Below are 23,213 nucleotides of genomic sequence, written 5' to 3'. Positions count from 1 at the left end.
TAGTTGTCTTTTCAAATTGCTGGCACCCACAGAGATGGTTTATTGGCAACCCAACAATTGAGCAAACAAAATTTTTTAAATACTTGGGGATCACTTTTAATCACAAGTTAAGCTGGGTTTCACATCGTAACAACACCGTCAACTTGGCTAAATGTTCAGCTGCTCAAATTAAACAGTTTTTCTTTGCAAGGGACAACCAATTAGTTCCAGCAGCTATTAAAGTGTTCAAAGCCAAAATGCTTGCCCAAACTCTCTATGGTATCCCTATATGGATCTCAGCTTTTACTAGGAAAGTGGAGGGCATTCAAGCCTCATTCTTTAGACAAATTCTTGGTTTGCCAAAATGTGTGTCCTACTTTGCTCTCTGCTCTGAAGTGGGTCAGTCTTTGGTGGAGACAAAAGCATGGATTGCAGTGTTTAAATTCTGGCTCAAAATTCACTTTAGAACAGATCCCAACAGCCTTCTTGATTGTATGAAAAGAGACCCATATATTTCATCCTGGACAGCAGTGCTTCTGTCCAAACTCAATCAATTGGGGTTAGAGGTAGATGATTTTTCTACCTCTGATGAGTCATATATCTTCAGATGTATTAAACTGAGACTGTGGGAATTGGAGGAAATGAAATTACAGCCAACTGACCCTTATATTTGCTCTCCAGCTTCCTTAGGTCTCTATGCTTTCTGTGGCAAAATTATCTATCAGACTTAACCACTCCAAGTCATTGCAGGGCATTTATGTTGGCTAGACTAAATGCGTTTCCCTCCAAAGTTTTACAAGGGAGATATCAGCGAGTCCCTTTAGGCGACAGACTTTGCTCCTGTGGAGCGAATACTCCTGACTCAATCCAGCATATATTGCTTGATTGTTCTTTTTACCATAACCTCCACAAAAGTTTATTTGGCAAGCTTTCTTTTCCCCCAGATTTGTCTATTCTACCACCCTGTTATTATTTATTGAGTGATACTGAGAAGGTGGTTAGTGAGGCTGTGGCAAAATTTCTGGCTGACTTCCTTAAATTTAATTCTGACCATGTTTGAATGCATCTGAAAGCTCGGTTTCATTTTGATTTTATCTGCAATGTTTAAAATTTTATATTCTGTGTATTTTTACCTGAATCTATTATGCTATTAAAGGTTTGGTATGGTATGGAATAAGGAACTTTGATTAAGAAATGTATGATGCCACTAGAAGATAAGTTATGGACAAACAGGCTGCTTTGGATATAACTTGGATGTAGAAACTAAAGGAACTTAAAAGTTTTTTACTTTGGGGAAGAAGGATTTTGGAATGTGGGTCTTTTTTATGTTTGGTTCTCTTTCTCTTTCTTTTTTTCCTGGTGAATAGGTAAATATTGACAGTGCCTATTTAGAGAGATCAATCTGGTAGATTTGTTTTAACATGTTTGTAGTATTTGATTATACCGGAGATATGTTATGCAATTTCTTATGAATAAAGAAAAAATATCCATGCGCTTTTTTGGTTAGGCTTTTGGTTAAATTAATAATTTAATTTGTGCTAATCATAGCTGCAAGTTAATTTAGTAAAACTGGAGGATGAGACAGTTTGATTTGTGTTTAAGAAGAATTGTTTAGTTGTACAATGCTTTACTAGTTTACTAAAAGAATTATTATTTTTGTTTCTTTGTCCTGGTAAAAAGAAGAAAGGAAGGTAACACTGAATGGAAATATTTATACTTGTAGGTAGAAACATTAGAGTATTACATTGAGAGGTGGAGTTATAATTGATATATTTGTACTGGTTTCTGTTTTTTCCCATTCTGTATGTTCCCTTTTCTTGCTTTTCCCCTTCTTTTATGTATTATCTGCAATGCTGCTGTCCTGTAGTAGTTTAAATCAATAAAACTTTTTAAAAACTGACAGTACTTTTCGAGGTCCAGTCTATGAATTGACCTGGGATGTGAAGGACTGACTAAGCCTTCCTATGCACACTGTGGCCATGTTAGCATGTGACATAAGGACATTTATGCTATGGCTGTGTGCACTGCCTCTGCTCCTTTTTTCAGAAGAAAAATTGCATGGAAAGAATTTATGCATAGAGAACAGGAAGCCTTCCTATCAGATGTTAGCATGTATGTGGTAGAAGAAGAGCACCTGCACCCAGTCATGCCAAACATCTGTAATCCAAATAATCCAAAAGTCTGCAATCCACTTCTACAATTGCTAGAAGTGTCTGAGGTAAAATCAGGAAGTTGGAATGCTTAGTGTTGGGGAAAACAAAGACATTGTGGGTATTTCAGAAACTTGGTGGAATTAAAAGAATCAGTGGGACACAGTGATTCCTGGATATAAATTATATCGTAAGGATAGGGAGGGAAGGGTTGGAGGGGGTGGCACTGTATGTCAGAGAGGGTATACAGTCCAGTAAGGCTGAGAAGGTCAAAGAATTAGATTCCCTTCTAGAAATGCTTTGTGTCGAAATAGTGGGCCCAAAAAGAAATTTAACTATTGGAATTTATTGCCCACCGGATCAAAAAATAGGGGACGATTATAATATGATGAAAGAATTAAAGATAGTGGCTAAACATAAAAACTGTGTCATAATAGGTGATTTTAACTACCCACAGATTGATTGGATCAATATGTGTCCTGGTCGGGAGAAAGAGATTGAGTTTCTAGACATTCTCAATTGCTGTTCTATGGAACACGTCACAGAACCTACCAGGGGTGGGGTGATCCTGGATTTGGTCCTAAGTAATGCCCAAGACCAGGTGAGAGGTGTAAAAGTGATTGCACTGCTTGGGAGCAGTGACCATGTTATTGATTTCACCATTTGTATAAATGCTGAATGTATAAATGTTATTGATTTTCACCATTTGTATAAATGCTGAATGCATTTTTTGCCCCTTTCTGCACTTTTTCCAATGCTTCAAAGAATACATGGCAAAGCAAGGAAAAGATACACGAGACTGGGGTAGGAGCAGAACGTATGGCTAAGAACTTGATAAACTGGTATGTCTACTGAACAACGTTTGAGTCCAGTGGTATCCTGAAGATCAAAAAAAGTTTTATTCTGGAAATAAACCTTCACATGTATGCACACTTCTACAGATATCTACTATTTAAGTTTCTACCACCATCACAGATTTACATAGGTTCAGTTTCTGGGAGTTGTGTAACTCTTTTCTGTCCTCTCATCAAATGATTCTCCCATGGAAGAGAGGCACTCACAGCATCACCTAGGCTGAATGTATGAGCTGGGGTTCTTAAATAAGCAAGGTGTGGAACCGTGGCTTCTTTGCCATACACTTGTTTTATTTCCCAGTCCCCCTCTGTCAACAGAGTTCTCCTCAAGGTTTCTGGAAGAAAACAAATCACTGTCAGGCTCTGTAACTTTATCATCCTGAAATTACAGAATACTAACCAAATGGACCCTCCATACTAACCCTTAGTCTTTTGTTATACTGTAGCTAGCATGCATATCAAAGAGGGGATGTTTGAAGTGTTAACTTTGTTTAGGTTGTAAAAGGAGCAAAGGAATGTGTCCATTAATAGATACCACCACTGGCCAGCATCTTCCCAGAGGCAAAGAGATAAGCAGAAGCTCTCGTGTGAAAGTTTGCACCTTCACTCCCTGTTGTTTTGAGAATAGTGTCTTTGTTTAGATATTGCTTTGATGTAGATTCCATAAGACTAAGAGACACCCATTCCCAGGTGTTAGTCTCAACTTTTGTTTCCAGCTATGAGTTTCCAATAAAGTATTACATTGTCTCAATGAATACTGCCTTGAGTCTCCATCGCCTGACAATCACAGAACAAAGCACTCTAGAAATCTACTGGATTACTAGAAAGCACCTGCATCCTTTTATTTTTTTGTCCTGAGAAACAAATCTTAAATAACATTTTACTTTGTCTTTTCAAAGGTACTTTAACATATGGACATTTTCAGCAACAATTTATTTTGTATATGGGGTTTGCTAGACACGTAGAGCATCTTAGCTTCTTAGGGTGTTTTGGAAGACTTACAGTAATATTTTTCCATAGTGCTACTTACATCATTGAGGTCATCTTTTGCATTGTAGTAGACAATATCACCAGTCTACAGTAGAAAGAAAAAAGAAGGGTTATTAAAAAAAAGTCCTCTAACAATAATGTTAATGGTCAAGCATCTATCAATAGGACAGCTAAACATGGTAAGGGTTTCTGAATATGAGGGTCTCTCTCTCTCTGTGAAGGATAGCGGACAAAGTGTAAGACTAAAACAGACACACACAATCCAGAAGCTATCAAAACATATTTGTGTTGAAGTTTTTTCTATATATATAGTGTTCTTACAAATATGTTCATTCATTTCCCAATATGGCTATACCTTAAATATCAGCAGTACCAGCTGATATGTGGACAAATTCTATTCCCTGGCCTTTATTATCATCTTGACATCAACGTCATGCTAAATAAAGGAAAAGTTAATAAGAATACAATTTAGGAAATAACAAGGCTTCTCAAAGGTGCATCAAGTTTCACTGAAGTGGTTGTAAAAAGACTGGGAGTCCAAAACCATGAGACATATGTGGTTTCTATATGAACCAACATGCATCATGGGTGATACCCATTATTTGTAAAAGTATTTGCAATATTCTAGGAACCATGCAGAAATAAGAAGCCCCTGCTTTCTGGCTGATGATCTCATTTTACATTATTTGTAAAAAGGATATTTATTTTAAAAAATAAAAATAAAAAAGGATATTTGGTTCATGGATTGCTGCCTTGTCGTGGCGAGAGGGTTTGCCATGCAGGGCCACCCAAGATGCCACAGCTGAGAACCCAGACTAACTGTGATCCACTGGAGAAGGAAATGGCAAACCACTCCAGTATCCTTGCCAAGAAAATCCCATGAACAGAAACATATGGCGCTGGAGGATGAGCCCCTCAGGTCAGAAGGTGCCCAATATGCTACTGGGAAAAAGCATTCAAGTAACCACAGAAAAAGTGAAGCGGCTGGGCCAAAGCCAAAAGGATGCTCAGCTATGGATGTGTCTGATGGTGAACACAGTCTGATGCTGCAAAGAACAATACTGCATCAGAACGTGGAATGTAAGATCTATTAATCAAGGTAAGCTAGATGTGGTCAAACAAGAGATGGCAAGACTGAACATCAACATATTGGGAATCAGTGAACTAAAATGGACGGGAATGGGTGAATTTAACTCAGAGGATCACTATATCTACTATTGTGGCCAAGAGTCCCGTAGAAGAAATGGTGTGGCCTTTATAGTTAACAAGAGTGTGAGGAAGGCAGTAATGGTATACAATCTCAAAAAATGACAGAATGATCTCAGTCCGTATCCAAGGCAAACCATTCAATATCACAGTAATACATGTCTGTGCCCCAACCACTGATGCAGAAGAGGCTGAAGTGGACCAGTTCTATGAAGATCTACAATACCTTCTAGAATTAACAACAAAAAAATATGTCCTCCTCATCATAGGGGACTGGAATCTTCGGCAAGCACGGCAGCTGGCCCCTTACCTGGAGCGCAACGACTTAGCGACAGTAATCCATGCTACAGTCACCTTAAGAATAGATCACTGTAATGCTCTCTACATGGGGCTACCCTTGACGCTAACCCGGAGACTACAACTAGTGCAGAATGCTGCGGCACGGCTGTTAATGGGGATGCCGCGATGGGAGCACATTCAGCCAGTGCTGAGAGAGCTGCACTGGTTGCCTGTTGTGTTCCGAGTTCTCTTCAAGGTGTTGGTATTAACCTTTAAAGCCCTCTATGGTCAGGGACCTGCCTATCTATGGAACCGCCTTTCCCCATATATCCCCCAGAGAGCACTGCGATCAGGGACAAAAAATCTGTTGTCTGCCCCTGGCCCAAAAGAAGCCAGGCTGTGTATGACGAGATCCAGGGCTTTTTCGGTGGCAGCACCAGAACTTTGGATTTGTCTGCGTTCCGCAGGGCCTGTAAGACCGAATTGTTTAAACAGGCTTTTGCGGTTTGATTGAAAAAGGGCTGCCACCGGACATCCTACAGAATGCTGGCGATCATAGTCGAGAAGTCAATACCGCCTATACTGGACTGAAATAGCGCTATAGAATGGTTTTAAAGTGAGTCCGCTTGCGGAGAGGGCAGGATATAAATGGAAAGTAATAATAAATAATAAAATAAATAAAGCAGGAAGTCAAAAGGTGACCAGAACAACTGAGAAGTTTGGCCTTGGAGAACAAAATGAAGCCAGGCAAAGGCTAATAGAGTTTTGCCAAGAGAACAAGCTGGTCATAGCGAACACCCTCTTCCGACAACAAAGGTGACTCTAAATGTGGACATCACCTGATGGGCAACACAGAAATCAGATTGATTATATACTCTGCAGTCAAAGATGGAGAAGCTCCTTACAGTCAGCAGAAACAAGACCTGGAGCTGACTGCGGCTCAGATCATGAGCTACTCATCGCAAAATTCAGACTTAAACCATGACAGTGAAATCGATGACCTTGAGTCAGACATCCTGGAGAGTGAAGTCAAATGGGCTTTAGAAAGCATTACTAACAACAAAGCGAGCGGAGATGATGGTATCACAGTTGAGATATTCAAAGTCCTAAAAGATGATGCTGTTAAAGTGATGCACACATTATGTCAACAAATTTGGAAAACACAACAGTGCCCACAAGATTGGAAAAGATCGGTTTATATTCCAATCCCAAAGAAGGGTAATGCCAAGGAATCTTCAAACTATCGCACCATTGCACTCATTTCGCATGCCAGCGAGGTCATGTTAAAGATCCTACAAGCTAGACTTCAGCAGTATGTCGATCGGGAACTACCAGAAGTTCAAGCTGGGTTTCGGAGAGGTAGAAGAACTAGAGATCAATTGCCAACATTCGATGGATTATGGAGAAAGCATGAGAGTATCAGAAAAACATCTATTTCTGCTTCATTGACTATGCTAAAGCCTTTGTGTGGATCACAACAAACTGTGGCAAGTTCTTAAAAAGATGGGAGTACCAGACATGTCTCCTGAGAAACCTGTATAAGGGTCAAGAAGCAACTGTCAGAATGGGAAATGGAATAACTGATTGGTTTAGAATAGGAAAAGGAGTTCAACAAGGATGTATATTGTCACCCTGCTTATTTAATTTATATGCAGAGTACATCATGCGGAATGCTGGCCTGGATGAAGCACAAATCAGAATTAAGATTGCCGGGAAAAACATCAACAACCTCAGATATGCAGATGACACCACTCTAATGGCAGAAAGTGAGGAGGACCTAAAGAAACTCTTGTTGAGGGTGAAAGAGGAGAGCACAAAAGTAGGCTTGAAAACATCAAAAAAACTAAGATCATGGCATCTGGCCCCATCACATCTTGGCAGATAGAAGGGGAAGACATGGAAGTCATGACAGACTTCACATTTCTGGGATCCAAGATCACTGCAGATGGTGACTGTAGCCATGAAATTAAAAGACATTTGCTCCTTGGGAGGACAGCTATGGTGAACCTGGGCAGTATAATGAAAAGTAGAGACATCACCCTGCCAACAAAAGTCCGTATAGTCAAAGCAATGGTATTTCCAGTAGTAATGTATGGCTGTGAGAGCTGGACCATAAAGAAGGCCAAGCGCAGAAGAATAGATGCTTTTGAGCTGTGGTGCTGGAGAAGACTCTTGAGAGTCCATTGGACTGCAAGAAGATCAAATCAGTCAGTCCTAAGGGAAATCAACCCAGACTGTTCCCTGGAAGGTCAGATGCTGAAGCTGAAGATCAAATACTTTGGCCACCAAATGAGAAGGGAGCACTCCCTGGAGAAGATCCTGATGCTAGGAAAGACAGAAGGCAAAAGAAGAAGGGGATGGTAAAAGATGAGATGGCTGGACAGTGTTACTGATGTAACAAACACGAATTTGAGCAGACTTTGGAGGATGGTGGAAGACAGAAGGGCCTGGCGTGACTTTGTCCATGGGGTCGCAAAGAGTTGGACTCGACTGTGCGACTGAACAACAACAACAAAACAGTCAAAATAAAGTTTAAAATAGTTAGAATAAAAGGTATAGAATAATAAATATAAAAACAGAATCAAAGAATTCAATAGAAAATCAAGAAGGCAACACAAGAGAAATGTCAACAACAGCAGGTTAAGGGACTAGACACCATGAAAGAAGAAAACTGGAGGTTTAGAAGAAGACATGTGTTGCATTGCATATCCCAATAATTAACAAAACACAGGATACTGAGGTAGGACAACCAGAAAAAAACAATAACTCTTCCCACAAGTATGAACAAAGTAGTCCATTATATGACACTATACAAAGATACAAAGTCCCTAAGGATAAGTAGAATAGCATCAATAATAACAAAATATTAATATGAATCTTAATATAAATATACATTTTTCAGAGTCCAGTTTGTCAGCTTGTGTTCAATTGCTTCCTATCGATACTAACCATATTGCCTATACTGTTTATTTCTTCAGGACTAACCTCCTTGCCCCTTAGTAGAATGCAAGGTATGTCAGAGGGAGGCAGAGAAAGGGAGGGGAGCCTTGGGCACCAGGGGCAATAAACGGCTGGCAGAACAGAGAGAGAGACACCGTGCCGTCTCCCAGGCCCCGCAAGGCCGCCAGGCGGAAGGGGGAGTGTGGATGGCTCAGGAAAGACAGATAACAGGCGTGTGAATCAAACACCTCTGAGAGAGAAAGTAACTTTTGTTTTAGGAATGATTTAAAGGGGCCTGCCTTTGATGTACCCCCATATATGCCAGCACCCATCCAATGTATGTTATCACTTTCAAAGGTCTTCTCCAGTAGGAAACTTATTTCTGAAGAAAGAGTTCTTTTATTCTGGAATCTCAATGAACACTACGCTGACACAGTTCATGCCAAAATCTTCCATATCAGGAACTGTTATGAGGGTTTCTCCCAATACTCTTGATTCCAAGTATGAGTCTGTCTCAATTATTCCATCTCTTGTATATGTATCTCTCTCAATGGAGTTATGGTGGGATGTCTGATCAAAACTCCCAGTTACAACCCCCCCCCACACAAAAAACAACGCCTGGATTAATTAGAGGCGGGGCCAGATCATGCTATAGTTGTTTGACCATCGCCATGGATCACCAAGAAGAAGTGTATAAAGAGAAAGGAAAAGAACTTTAAGTCAGAAAGAAAGAATAAACAAGGAACAGGAGGCCAGTAATTCACAGCAACCCTTAGCTTAAAAGGAGTAAAGAAATGCATAGCATTAACTTCAAAATTAGAGGAAGTAGAAAAATTAGAAATTGGAACTGGCAAGATGGGGAGAATGAAAGACTTGCATCCAAAAAACAATACAGTAGTTGGAATGCATCATGGGGTGCAACAAGCTTAAGACAACAAGCCTTGTCAAGCCTTGAACCAACACATACTGGTGCAAATAGGGAGAATTATAAGAAATAAAATCACAATTTAATGAATTTTTATAAATAATTTGAATGGTTTATCTTGCTTCGCTGACTGTTAAGGACCCCATATATGAACAGAAGGGTATCCGATTTTAACAATTTCCTGTGCTTTCTTTCAGATTTCAGAGATTAATTTCCACAGAAACAATGCATTTCTGAATGGCTAGAATGAATGTATATTACTTTATATGATACAAACATTTATGGACCCAACTCAACACACATTTTTATCAAAATCCATTTTTTCTCTTTTCTCTTTTCTCATTACTGTTGACAATATGCTATACATTAACAAGAATTTATATCTAAAATTTCTTGTATTGTGTATTTCCCCATAATATTTCCACTTTTAATATATAATATTACTTTTGGCAGTACATTGTATTAACTACAGCAGTTGACCCGTACAACTAGTACATCCACTCAAAAAGTCATTCTAAACCCAAAGGGCTGATAAATAATGTATACTTTACAACAAACCACAAAAGTGTATTCATATGAAATGAAGTCCATCAGTACAAATATTCTGCTGAATATCCAGACCAAGAATCAAATGTCCGCATGTGAAATAAACTCCATCACATCTATATGTTTTCTTCTGAATATTCAAATGAAGACACGGAGACTGCAGAACGTGATCTTTTTCATTTCATATAATCTTCTTCAAATATATGGACTGCAATCAATACTCAGAAATTACTTCTGTTGATGCCACATCAGTAATAAATAAAAGCCCTGCCATGGTGGCAAATCAGAGGATTTTCATTGGTTGGATGTGGCCTATGCAGGATTGGCTCACACTCTGGTGTGTCACCAGCTGATTCGGCTCTCCCCTGCCCACTGCCAGTCACATCAGGTGAGAACCCCACCAGATGGCCACTGACCTCTGAGGAAGACAGTTCTCTGCTGACAAGTTCTCCTGGGGGCTTACTGATCACTACTGCCTCTCTTCAGGGCCCATTTTAGGTAGTCCAGGACAGTCCCCCTGACACCAAACAACGCTGTTGTGAAGCAAACAGTGAAGCAAACAGTAAACTGTGAGAAACATGTTCATGAGACAAAACAGTAACAGTTCCTTCTCTTCAATTTACACAAAAGGAATGTTCATTCACAGCAAGGAGGGGCCAGATCCACAGCAGCAGATAAACAGGCTGCCCTCTTTCCAGAAATCAGTTCCCCTGGGGAGAGAAGTGAATGTCTTCACTCGGGTGGGTGGGAATACAGCAAGGCTGTGAGGACACTCAACCAGAGGCCTTTCCACTTGGGGAACCACTGTTGCCAGTCTCCAGGTGAGCTGAAGAACAAGCAAAGGCACCGTGTACAATAGACTCCTGAAGCAAAAAGAGCACCTAAAGATGTACAGCTCAATAAATGTTTCAATGGAAAAATGTCCCAAACAACTTAGTTTATTCAATCCATGTGACTTGCATCAGTAAATAGGTGTGGAAATTCCATCCATTCAATATATCATAAATACATAAGGGATGACTCAGGTGAATAGCTGGAACACCTCACAGCACTCACAAAAACACAAAACTGACAGGCAAAACCTGTCTATTTCCCTGTTAGCTTTATCTAAGCCAGTGGTCCCCTACCCCTGGGTCCTGGACCAGTCCTGGTCCATGGCCCATCAGCAACCAGGCCACCAGTCGCACTCTCTCCCCCCCGTGGCGCCCCACAGCTGCCCCGCTGTCCCACCGCAGTGCCTCCTCCTCCCTCTGTTTTTACAGTGTTAAGCTGGGGAAAGCACCTTCCAGGCTCTTTAAAAGCTCACTTTCCCTGCCAATCAGCTGATCTGTGGGGGAAACTGCAGCAGCAGCGGCGAGCAACCGCTGAACAAACTGTGCTGCCCTTGCCTCCGAAGGTAAGGGCAGCACCGCTTGTTCAGCAGTTTGCTCACCACTGCTGCTGCGGATGGGGGGGGAGCTTTTAAAGAGCCTGGAAGGCGCTTTCCCTGGTAAAATGGAGGGAGGAGGAGGCACTGTGGGGGGCGGGGAGGCTGCGTGGCACCGAGGGGGGGGGCCAAATTCAGTTCCCCCACCCTGCCGATCCCTGGTGCCAAAAGGGTTGGGGACCACTGATCTAAGCCATAGCTTGCACCTATAGTAAAATACAGCAGGATTTTTTACTTAAAAACATGTGAACCTTTTGGGTTCAATAACAATTGGGATTTATTATGTTTACTGTAAATAAATTCAGTTGTGTCAAGTTGGGCAATATGTAAGATGATGTAGCCTTCAGGGTATGGGTTGTATTAATTTAGATGAGGAGGATTCTGGCAGCATTTGATATAAATAGCTCCCACAGTTTGTGGGATAGTGCACATGTAACCAATATTTGATTGATATAAGCCATGCTCTAGTTTCTAACATATTGAGGCCTGTTTCTAGACAAAGAATGACATTTGAGACACAGCATGGTAAACCCATGATTTTCCTAACAAATTTGGACTGAACTCTTTCAATATCAGATTCAAAGACACTAATCCAAGTTGGAATACCATACAATAACTGCGGGATTATTTTGGCTTTATAGATTTTTGAAGCCAATGAAACAAACTGGTTGCCTCTATTTAAAAAAAAAAGGGGGGGGGAATGGCTAATGCACTAATGGCTGCTAAGTTGACTGTAGATTTATGGTGGCATGACCAGGATGTATTGTAACTAAAATGGAGACCTTACTCCACCTTAAACTGTTAGGGAAGTATTCTCACACCAGCATTTGACATACAGTGAATTCTATTCCTGTTCTGTGTTTTGTCTTCCCTTGTGCGTGTGGGTTGTTGTGGCTGTTCTGTCTGGTCAGAATGAATGCTGTTTATATCTCTAAGTAGCCATGTGGATTTCAACTGGATTTCCATCCAATTACTCTGAATCTTTTCCAGACCAAACCAGAAAGAAGGTGAGGGATGCTGGCCGAGAACGGACTTTAGTGTTGATAAGATTTTCTAAATAAATACTGGCCCTGAGGATACCTCACCTGCTGACAGCTGCTACCAATTTTCTTCACAAGTGAAAACTATCCTCTGCTAGGCCTTTTCAGAGTGTTCATACCAACAGTGTCATTAGGCTTACAGAGTTTTACTGCTTAAAAAACAACAACGAGGTTTTATGGTATTAAACGATACGGAATCTGCTTCCACATGGCAGTTTATATCCACTTTGGCTTTAAAACTGCAGGGGGGTTTTGGGGGGGGAGGGGGGTTTTTTGGAACATCCAGACAATGCCTTGATCTAAGCATATTTTAATAGTCCCTTCCTAAGCCTGCCTTTCTCCATTTTTCTTGGAAAGGACACTATTTAGGTGCATTACAAAGTTTTGCCTGCCTGTGAAGATGCATATTTTCTTGCTCTGAAAAGGTCCCAACCCAAAGCGGTCCTATTTTCCTGCCATCTGGCTCTCAATAACCACCATTTTTTTTGCCAGGCCGCCAGAAAGCTTTTTGTGGGTCTTTGCTATAGTATTATAGTGATGTAACAGTCCAGCATTATAGCAATCACCTTTTTAAAAAAGGCCTCTAGTGGCATGGTTAGAAAAAAAATGCAGGAAAATAGCATCCATAGGAGGGAAGTCGCAACCAAATAAATCAAAACCACTCTGTGAAAAATATATTTACAAAATGTGATTCATACAAGAAAAAAGTGCCATTCAGCAACCTCATCATTTTACATACCACATGTGCATGTTTATGTATATATAAAAAGGTAACGGTAGTCTCCTGTGCAAGCACCACTCATTTTCGACTCTGGGGTAACGTTGCTTTCACAACGTTTTCACGGCAAACTTTTTAGGGGGTGGTTTGCCATTGCCTTCCCCAGTCATCTACACTTTCCCCCCAGCAAGCTGGGTACTCATTTTACCAACCTCAGAAGGATGGAAGGCTGCGTCAACCTGGAGCCGGCTACCTAAACCAGCTTTCACTGGGATCAAACTCAGGTTGAGAGCAGAAGGCTCCGACTGCAGTACTGCAGCTTTACCACTCTGCGCCACGGGGCTCTTTTATGTATATCTTTTATGTATATATATATATATCAGTCCAAATCATAAATAAATTCAAGACATGAATCCAAAAAGAGCTCCAACGGACAGCTAGCAGTGTAAAGTTTGTTTCGGACCGCCAGGTCCTTCCTCCAGGGAGTATCTTGCAGAAGTCTGGAGCTGGACACAGTTGCGGCGTTCCTGCAAGCCGTACACACCCAATACGAGGACCCGCGGCAAGAGACCCGGGCCCTGACCGCCTTGTGGGACATGCAGCAAGGATTGAAATCAGTGCGTTTAGTTTAGATCCAACTCAGCCAAGGTCCGGGGTTGGAATGAACTAATGAAGATAGAGCAATTCCAGAGGGGCCTGAATGCGAGTGTGTTGGACCGGGCCCTCCAGCAAGCCTGCCCCACCATGCTGGTGGGGTGGGTGCAGCTGGCAGGGGAAGTAGAAACCAACATGAAGAGGGTAGTCCTACAGCGACAACAGCAGCAAGGGGGGAAAGGGGACATGAGTCTCGGTTTTGGGCAAAATCCGAATTGAAGATGGTCCTGCAGGCGGGGGAGCTGCAAAAATCCCCCCAGCCCATAAGTGCTACCGATGCGGAGATCCAAATCACCTAGCCACAAATTGCCCGAAGAAACCTCGAGGCCCCCCCACGGCCCTGAAGCCCATCACCACTGCACCGAAGAAGGCTCCGTCGCGCGCCAAAGAGTCAGCGAGAGGGAGCGCCGCCACTCTGACCATCACTGAGGTGGAAACCATCATCTTGGACGAGATGAGTGAGATGTCCTGGGAAGAAGAACCGGCTGAAAATGAGGACAAACTGCACTGAGCGGTGCTGAGCAGCAGGTTGTGGATCTAACTGAGGGTGAGGATAACTGGATCTTTGTTCTTTGTCCCATTGACTTTATTAAACCCGAAGTTTAAGAGGTCCGTGCACGTGAGAGCCCTAATTGACTCTGGGTGTACGAGGGAGATAATTACCCCAAAATTGGTAGAAGAAGAAGATGAAGATATTGGATTTATATCCCACCCTCCACTTCGAAGAGTCTCAGAGTGGCTCACAATCTCCTTTACCTTCCTCCCCCACAACAGACACCCTGTGAGGTGGGTGGGGCTGGAGAGCGCTCTTACAGCAGCTGCCTTTTCAAGGACAACCTCTGCCAGAGCTATGGCTGACCCAAGGCCATGCCAGCAGGTGCAAGTGGAGGAGTGGGGAATCAAACCCAGTTCCCCCAGATAAAAGTCCGCACACTTAACCACTACACCAAACTGGTAGAAGCTCTTGACCTCTCACGAACCCCCTTGCCCCATCCCATTCAATTTGAGCAGATGGACGGCTCAATAATGGGGGGGGAGCCATGTGTAGAACAAACCCAGGCTGCACCTGTGGGCATAGAGGACCATTGGGACATAGAGTTGTTTATGATCGCCCCTTCCGCATTCTTCGATGTGGTACTAGGAGTTGGCTGGTTAGCCAAGCATGAACCGGACATTAGGTGGGGGGACCAAAGCATAGACTTTACGGACAGTAAATCTAAACACCACCTGTGGATCAAGGCGTGGGGAGCAGATCCCCCTCCCTGAAATGAAAGGATATGCCTATCAGTGGAGGAGGTCCAGTCCATGCCTAAAGAGTACCGGGATTTGAAAAGGGTGTTCAGTGAGGAGGAAGCAAATGAACTCTCCACTCACCAAAGCACAGATTGTGCTATTGAGCTCATCCCCGGCCAGGAACTTCCTAAAGTGAAATTGTACTCCATGGGGTGGGATAAGGAAGCAGAGCTGAGAAAATTCCTAGACAAAAATCTAAAAGGGGGCTTCATTAGACCGGCAACTGCCCCGCACGCCGCATCTGTGCTTTTCAGGAAAAAGGACAGCAGTCTTAGACTCTGTACAGACTTTCGGGGGATTAATGGGATTTTGACCTCCAACGCTTATCCCATCCTGCCAATCAGAGACCTCCTTAGCACCGTCTCAGAAGGAAAAATCTTCACCAAACTGGACTTGAGAGACGCATACTATAGAGTGCGGATAAAAGAGGGGGATGAGTGGAAGACAGCTTTCAATACACCAATGGGCCAGTTTGAGTATCTGGTTATGCCTTTTGGATTACAAGGGGCCTCGGGGGTGTTCATGAATTTCATCAGTGAAATCCTGAGGGAATACCTGTACCAAGGGGTGGTGGTGTACCTGGATGACATAATTATCTATTCAAAGGACATGAACTCCCATGTGAAATTGGTTAGGAAGGTGTTGTCTACCTTATATGAACATAAGCTGTACGCTAAATTGTCTAAGTATGAGTTCCACAAACGCGAACTGGATTATTTAGGATTCCGGGTGTCCAAAAGAGGGTTGGCGATGGACCCTGCCAAAATCCAGGCAGTATTAGATTGGGAGCCCCCGAGAACACGTAGACAGCTCCAATCATTTATCAGATTCGCAAATTTTTATCGTAACTTCATTCAGGGGTTTGCCCAAACCATGTTACCCCTCACAGACCTTCTGAAAACTAAGGGGAAGGGTCCGGAAGCAAAAAGACTGTGGGCTAAGCTAAATTGGATGCCTGAGTGTCAACAGGCGTTAGACAAACTCAAAAGATTGTTCACTAGTGAGCTTATTCTGAGCCACCCTGATGAATTTAGGCCCTTCGTGGTCCAATGTGATGCCTCTGATGTGGCCATGGGGGCAATACTAATCAGACCGTTGAGAGTGGGGGGCTACGGCCACAAAGTGGGATGGGAACAAGGGGAAAGGCTAATAAACAAACAGACCAGGGTCCTCCATGACAATTCCCAGACCAGATTGAGGCAGGACCCTAAAGCAATCAATTAACTATAATATTCAGCCATGCTTGACACCTGAACCGAGGGGGATTGGAGTCAGGCCTCCGCCTCCTAACCCTGGACGATGCATCTCTTGTGCTGCCTCAGAAGGTGAAGAGTTTGAGAGTGATACTGGACATCTCACTTGCCATGGAGGCCCAGGTCACAGCAGTTGCATGATCTGCCTTTTATCATCTTTGGCAGGTCAGACAGCTGGTGCCCTATCTGTTCCCCAGGATTTAGCTACAGTGATCCATGCAATGGTCACTTCCAGGCTGGATTACTGTAACTCGCTCTATGCAGGCTTGCCCTTGGGACTGATTCGGAAACTCCAGCTGGTGTAAAATGCAGCAGCACAGCTGTTAACTGCATTGCCTTTATGGGCAAGCATTCGACTGGTGCTGTGCCAATTGCACTAGCTACCTGTCAGAACTTGTAACTTTTGCTTTATTTGCCTTGACCAAACTGACTCCATGCTGTAACTTAGTAATAACATAGAGTGCCTGACCACAGCAATTAACCCTGGCCCCTGTGCTATGCCAAATATTTAGGGCAGTAGGGCAGGCGGCAGATAGTCTCTGCTTAACATCCACAGGTGCCCTTTGAAGACAGGCCGTTTGGCCTTCACAACAGGGGAGCATCCTCCCTTCTGATAACGAAGGCTGGGAAAAGAGACACTTGTCTGTGACCGTGTGAATGATTGTTTTATTGTGCTTTACTGATGGCATAAAATGTAACCAACTGCCAAGAATTGGCATTACTGTTATTTCGTTGCTCTAGTACTGTAGTTCTTCAATAAAGATCCTAACTTGTAACAAGTATTGGAATCGTCTGAAGTTCATCCAAGTTCTGACATTATAACAGTAATCCTTTATTTGGGACTTATCTGTACTGGCAACCTGGCCCCATGGCGGCAAAGGCTCCAGACAACGGAGAGCCCAGCATCCCACCCGACGAGGAACCTCTTGACCCGAAGGTAACGGGAGCGAGACGAAAACTTAAAGTCCCCACACCCTTCTCCGTCGACGCCTTCCCTCTGCGAACCTGGAGCCCGAGGAAGTCCACGGCAGCCATGGAAGCCGCGGAACAGCGATACCGGGTCCTCGCCACAGGCAGAGGGGAAGGAGAGGAGGAAGAAACCAGAGACGAGGGGCTCGGCACCTGCGGCGGAGGGGACCCGATCCGAACGCTACGCAACGAGCTGTTCGATTGGGTGAAGGAGATCCACGACGAGGTCCACGCGTCCAGGGCACTGATGGCCGAGGAGATGCAGCAGAACCTAGGAGCGATCCGCGACCAAATACGCACGCTCCAGGGCGCCGTGCCCGTGGGCCCGATTCTGGGGGGGAGGCCCGGTGGGACCACCGCCAGCTGGCCCTCCGGCCCCACCGCCGGCCGCCCCTCCGGCTCCACCACCAGGCGGGCCGGCCCCACCCGTGCCGCCCGTGGTTCCAGCGGCCCCAGCCGTACCGGCAGCGCTGGCGCCCCCCGCGCCCGCAGCTCCAGTGGTTCCAGCCGTGCCGGCGGCCCCGGTCCCCGTCGCCCCGGTGGTACCGGCCCCCGCGGCCCCTGTCGCCCCGGCCGGGGGAGATGGGGGGGCCAGGGAGCTAAAGATTACGTTCGACGGAGACGGGGACGAAGTCGAGTACTTCACAATCCAGTGCAACACGTTTTTCACGCACTGGGGAGCAGGTTACCCTACAGAAGCGAGCCGGGTCGACCACATCGCCTCCAAGCTACGGGGGCCGGCTCGAAAATGGTACGTGGGGCTTTACAGGGGGAGGAAGCCCGAGCTGGCCATGGTGGCCGACTTCCTGCAGGCGATGCTCCGACAGTACGGAGATCCCCTGCGGGAGGAGAAAGCCATCGAGTCCCTACAAAGGATCGAACAAGGGAACCGCACCACGCGCGAGTACGCCACTGAATTCAAGGGCCACTGCGCGGCAGCCAGGGGTTGGAACGAAGTGATGAAATACACCGCGTTCAAAAACGGCCTGAACGCGAACATCCTAGACCGGTGTTACCACCAAGGGAGACCCGACACCCTGGTGGGATGGATTCAACTGGCGGGAGAGGTAGAGACCGACCTCCAACATGTTGGGATGCGGCGCCAGCAACAAGGCAAGAAGGGGGGGAAGCCGAGTCCCGCTCCCGGCAAAACTGAAGGGAAGCGGGCCCCCGCAACCTTGACCCCCACTACCACGGCTCGGAAGTGCTTCAGATGTGGGGACCCGAATCATCTGGCCGCCAACTGCCCGGTGAGGCCAACGCCGACCCCGACTCAACCCAAGCCGGCGCCCACCGCGCAGAAGAAGAAAGGCGGCCGCTCTAAGGAGCCCAGTCGGGGCGCCGTCGCCACTTCCTTGGCGATTGACGAGGATGTTACCACCATAGAGGAATCCAGCGAGGAGTCCTGGGACCAGGAGTCGGTGGGAAACGACAGAGACCTGCTTTAATCGGTGCCGCAAAGCAGGTCCACGAAACGCCGGCACTACTAACGGTGAGAGTTACCGGGGGGCTATTGTTCATGGCAGTCATCCTCCTGAACCCCAACCTTAAGAGATTTATGCATGCCCGCGCCCTGATTGATTCCGGGTGCACCCGAGACATTATCACCCCGCGCCTAGTGGAGGCGCTAGGACTGGCCACGTCCCCCCTCCCCCACCCCATCCAATTCGAACAGATGGACGGGTCAACCATGAGAGGGGAACCATGCACCCTAGAAACCCAAGCTACCCCCGTGGGGACGGAGGAGCACTGGGGAATAGAAACTTTCGTCATAGCCCCGTCTTCCTCCTTTGACGTGGTAGTGGGGGCAGGGTGGCTTGCCAGGCACCAACCGGACATTCGATGGGCCGAGCAAATTGTACGATTCCCGGACTGGCGGTGTGAGCACCACCACTGGAGGACTGAATGGGGCCCGAAGGCACCTCCCCAGAACGAGAGACTCTGCCTCACCCTTGAGGAAATAGGGTCGATCCCCAAGGAATACAGGGACTTGAGGAAAGCCTTTAGTGAGCGGGAAGCAGACGAGCTCCCTCTACACCGCCCTACAGACTGTGCCATCGAACTGATCCCAGGGCAGGCGCTACCCAAGGCAAAACTGTATTCAATGGGGTGGGCAGAGAAAGCCGAACTGAGAAAATTCATTGACAAAAATTTGAAACGGGGTTTCATCCGGCCGGCCACAGCCCCCCACGCAGCCCCGGTCTTATTCCGCAAGAAAAAGGACGGGGGTCTTAGGCTTTGCACAGATTTTCGTGGGATAAACGGGATTTCCATGTCTAATGCTTATCCGATCCCGCTGATAAGAGACCTATTGAACACTGTGGCCGAGGGTAAAATCTTCACCAAACTCGATCTCCGAGACGCGTACTTCCGCGTGCGGATTAAAGAAGGAGACGAGTGGAAAACGGCATTCAATACACCCATGGGACAATTTGAATATTTGGTGATGCCTTTCGGGCTTCAGGGGGCGCCGGGGGTTTTCATGAATTTCATCAATGAAGTGTTGAGAGAATTTTTGTACAAGGGGGTGGTGGTGTACCTTGATGACATCATTATTTATTCTAAAGATCTTGAATCGCATGTGCCCTTGGTGAGAAAAGTGTTGACTACCTTGTGCAAGAACAAATTGTATGCTAAACTGTCCAAATGTGAGTTCCACAAGACGGAACTAGACTACCTGGGGTTTCGAGTGTCCGGGGAGGGACTAGCGATGGATCCCGCTAAAATTCAAGCGGTTCTAGATTGGGAACCCCCTCGAACCCGACGGCAGTTACAATCATTTCTTGGGTTCGCAAATTTTTACCGCGGATTCATTAAGGGGTATGAACTCCTCAAGACGAAGGGAAAAGGGGACGAGGCGAAAAAACCCGGCGCGCGCCTAACGTGGACGCCGGAGTGCCACCGAGCTTTTAAGGAGCTCAAACAACTCTTCACCTCTGAACCAATACTGGCTCACCCCAATGAACTAAAACCCTTCGTGGTGCAATGCGACTCCTCCAACGTCGCCGTAGGAGCCATATTGATGCAGAGGAACGAGGAGGGGGAACTCCGTCCCTGCGCCTACATCTCACACAAATTCTCCAATGAACAGAGGAATTGGTCGGTCTGGGACAAGGAGGCTTTTGCAGTAATGTTTGCTCTCAAAACATGGAGATCCTGGCTGGAGGGAGCCCGAGTCCCTTTCGAAATTTGGACCGATCATAAAAACCTGGAGGCCCTCACCAGCCGCCGCAAACTGACTGCAAAACAAATCCGGTGGGCGGGATTCTTTGCTAAATTCGACTTCGTGCTGAAACACATCCCCGGCACTAAAAACTTTTTGGCTGACGCGCTATCGCGCATGCCCCAGCACGAGAGTCAGAGGGAAGAAGTGATCAATTCATTCCTCCCTCCGCCGTCACCGGGGGGGTCACTACCACTATGTAAAGACCCTCAATTTAATCACCCGACAATTCTGGTGGCCCAAGTTAAAGAAGGATGTCTCTGAGTTCGTGCTCGCCTGCCCCACCTGCATCATGTCTAAACGGAGGGGGGGGGAGCCACCTGGCCATTTAGTTCCCCTCCCCACAGCGAGCCGCCCATGGGCCGTGGTGTCAATGGACTTCATCGTACAGCTCCCCCCTTCCCAAGGGAAGACGGTGATATTAGTGGTGGTAGACACGTTCTCCAAACAAGCCCATTTCATCCCCTGCAAGAAACTCCCCACAGCCAAGAAATTGGCCCAGCTATTCTTTAATCACGTGGTCCGCCTACACTCGTTCCCAGAGAAGGTCATTAGCGACCGCGGCCCACAGTTCGTTGCCAACTTCTGGCGGGAGTTTTGTAAACTAGCAGGAATTGAGCAGGGGCTTAGCTCCGCGTACCATCCGCAAACGGACGGACAGACGGAGAGGGTGAACGGGCTTCTCGAGCAGTACTTGCGATGCTATATCAACTACCAGCAAACGAATTGGGTGGAACTCCTCCCCTTCGCAGAATATGGGTACAATAACAGCCTCCATAGTTCCACCAAAACCTCCCCTTTCCAAATAGTCAATGGCTACGAGGGAAAACCCTTCCCCAACCTTCCCCTGCCATCCGGATCCCCGGAGCCCACTTCCTGTCAACAATGGTGGGAAGGGATACGGGAGGGGTGGAGAGTGATTCAGGAAAACCTGGAGGAGGCGAAAAAGGAGTACAAACGGCACTTTGACAAAAAGCACGCCCCCCAATGGGAACTGAAAGAGGGAGAGACAGTGTTCCTGTCCACAAAGAACTTGCCCCTCCCGCAGGGGTGTCGCAAACTCGCTCTGAAATATCTGGGACCATTCAAAATAAAAAAGGTTATCAACAAAGTAACTGTAGAGTTAGAGCTACCCAAATCCTTGAGTAAGATCCACCCTGTTTTTCATTGCAGCCTTCTTCGCAAAGATCCTGGAGCTACGTAATTCCATCCTCGCCCCCCGGAGCCGCCTCCGACCCTAGTGAAGGGTCAGAGTCACCATGAGGTGCAGGAAATTCTGGACTCCAAAGTCCAACGGGGTGTGTTGTACTACCTTATCAGGTGGAAATACTTCCCCCCGAGCTGTGATGAATGGGTAAAGGCTAATGATGTGTCCGCTCCGCAACTGCTCAAAAGGTTTCACCTACTGTACCCACACAAGCCCAAGGCGAAGAGCTAAGGGGGGGCAGTATGTCAGAACTTGTAACTTTTGCTTTACTTGCCTTGACCAAACTGACTCCATGCTGTAACTTAGTAATAACATAGAGTGCCTGACCACAGCAATTAACCCTGGCCCCTGTGCTATGCCAAATATTTAGGGCAGTAGGGCAGGCGGCAGATAGTCTCTGCTTAACATCCACAGGTGCCCTTTGAAGACAGGCCGTTTGGCCTTCACAACAGGGGAGCATCCTCCCTTCTGATAACGAAGGCTGGGAAAAGAGACACTTGTCTGTGACCGTGTGAATGATTGTTTTATTGTGCTTTACTGATGGCATAAAATGTAACCAACTGCCAAGAATTGGCATTACTGTTATTTCGTTGCTCTAGTACTGTAGTTCTTCAATAAAGATCCTAACTTGTAACAAGTATTGGAATCGTCTGAAGTTCATCCAAGTTCTGACAGCTACCAATGAAGTACCGGATCCACTTCAAGGTTTTGGTACTGTCATTTAAAGCCTTACACAGCCTGTGACTGACATACTTGAAGGACCGCCTTTCCCCATACATGCACCGGAGGTCATTGCAGTCTGCTACACAACACCTCCTGACCACCCCTGGCCCGAAGGATGTCCGTTTTGCCTCAACCTTTTCGGCTCTGGCCATTGCCTGATGGAATCAGTTCCCTATGGAGATCCGGGCCCTACCTGAATTACTATCATTTTGTAGGGCCTGCAAGATGGAGCTGTCCTGCTGGTCCTTTGGTTGAAGCAGCGGGCATCCTATTCCAGCAACTATTCCATCAGTCGGCCTCCCTTGTTGGGACATAATGCTTTACAGACTATGATGCTATCCTATTTATTATCACCATCATTTATTTTGGGCTGAAAACTGCTGTATCCTGTGAAATGTGCCCTTCCAGCCTGTTCTATTGTTTGATTTACTAATTTTATTGTATTGTTTAAAATTGAAATGGTAGGTTTTTATTGTTGTTCAGTTTATGTTGTGATCCTCCCTGAGCCTGTTATGGGAAAGAGCGGAATATAAGCCTACTAAATAAATAATTTTTTTAAAAAAAAATTCACAATGAAGGGTGGTAAGCAGTGGGGTACCACAGGGCTCAGTACTGGGTCCGATGATTTTTTTCATTAATTATTTGGAGTTGGGAGTAAGCAGCAAAGTGGCTAAGTTTGTTGATGACACTAAATTGTTCAGGGTTGTGAGAACCAAGGAGGATTGTGAGGCACTCCAAAGGGATCTGTCGAGGCTGGGGGAGTGGGCATCAATGTGGCAAATGTGGTTCAATGTGGCCAAGTGCAAAGTAATGCATATTGGGGCCAAAAAATCCTAAC

General features: G+C 45.7%; 1 protein-coding gene across 5 annotated transcripts in view; it reads right to left on the bottom strand.

The window, feature by feature from the left end:
• CACNA2D1 (calcium voltage-gated channel auxiliary subunit alpha2delta 1) overlaps nt 1-23,213 on the bottom strand; it is a 1,217,365-nt gene that overhangs the window by 664,154 nt on the left and 529,998 nt on the right. For all 5 annotated transcript variants that reach the window (XR_009555717.1, XM_060244655.1, XM_060244656.1 and 2 more), the window contains exon 5: nt 4,014-4,058. Coding sequence is in view for 4 of the 5 variants with exons in the window: in XM_060244655.1 (XP_060100638.1) it covers nt 4,014-4,058 (45 nt within the window). In the remaining variant the exon portion in view is untranslated. The remainder of the gene's footprint in view (nt 1-4,013; nt 4,059-23,213) is intronic.

This window comes from Heteronotia binoei, chromosome 8 (genome assembly GCF_032191835.1).
Source record: "Heteronotia binoei isolate CCM8104 ecotype False Entrance Well chromosome 8, APGP_CSIRO_Hbin_v1, whole genome shotgun sequence".
Taxonomy (NCBI): Eukaryota; Metazoa; Chordata; class Lepidosauria; order Squamata; family Gekkonidae; genus Heteronotia; species Heteronotia binoei.
This window is presented reverse-complemented; position numbering and strand designations above follow the sequence as displayed.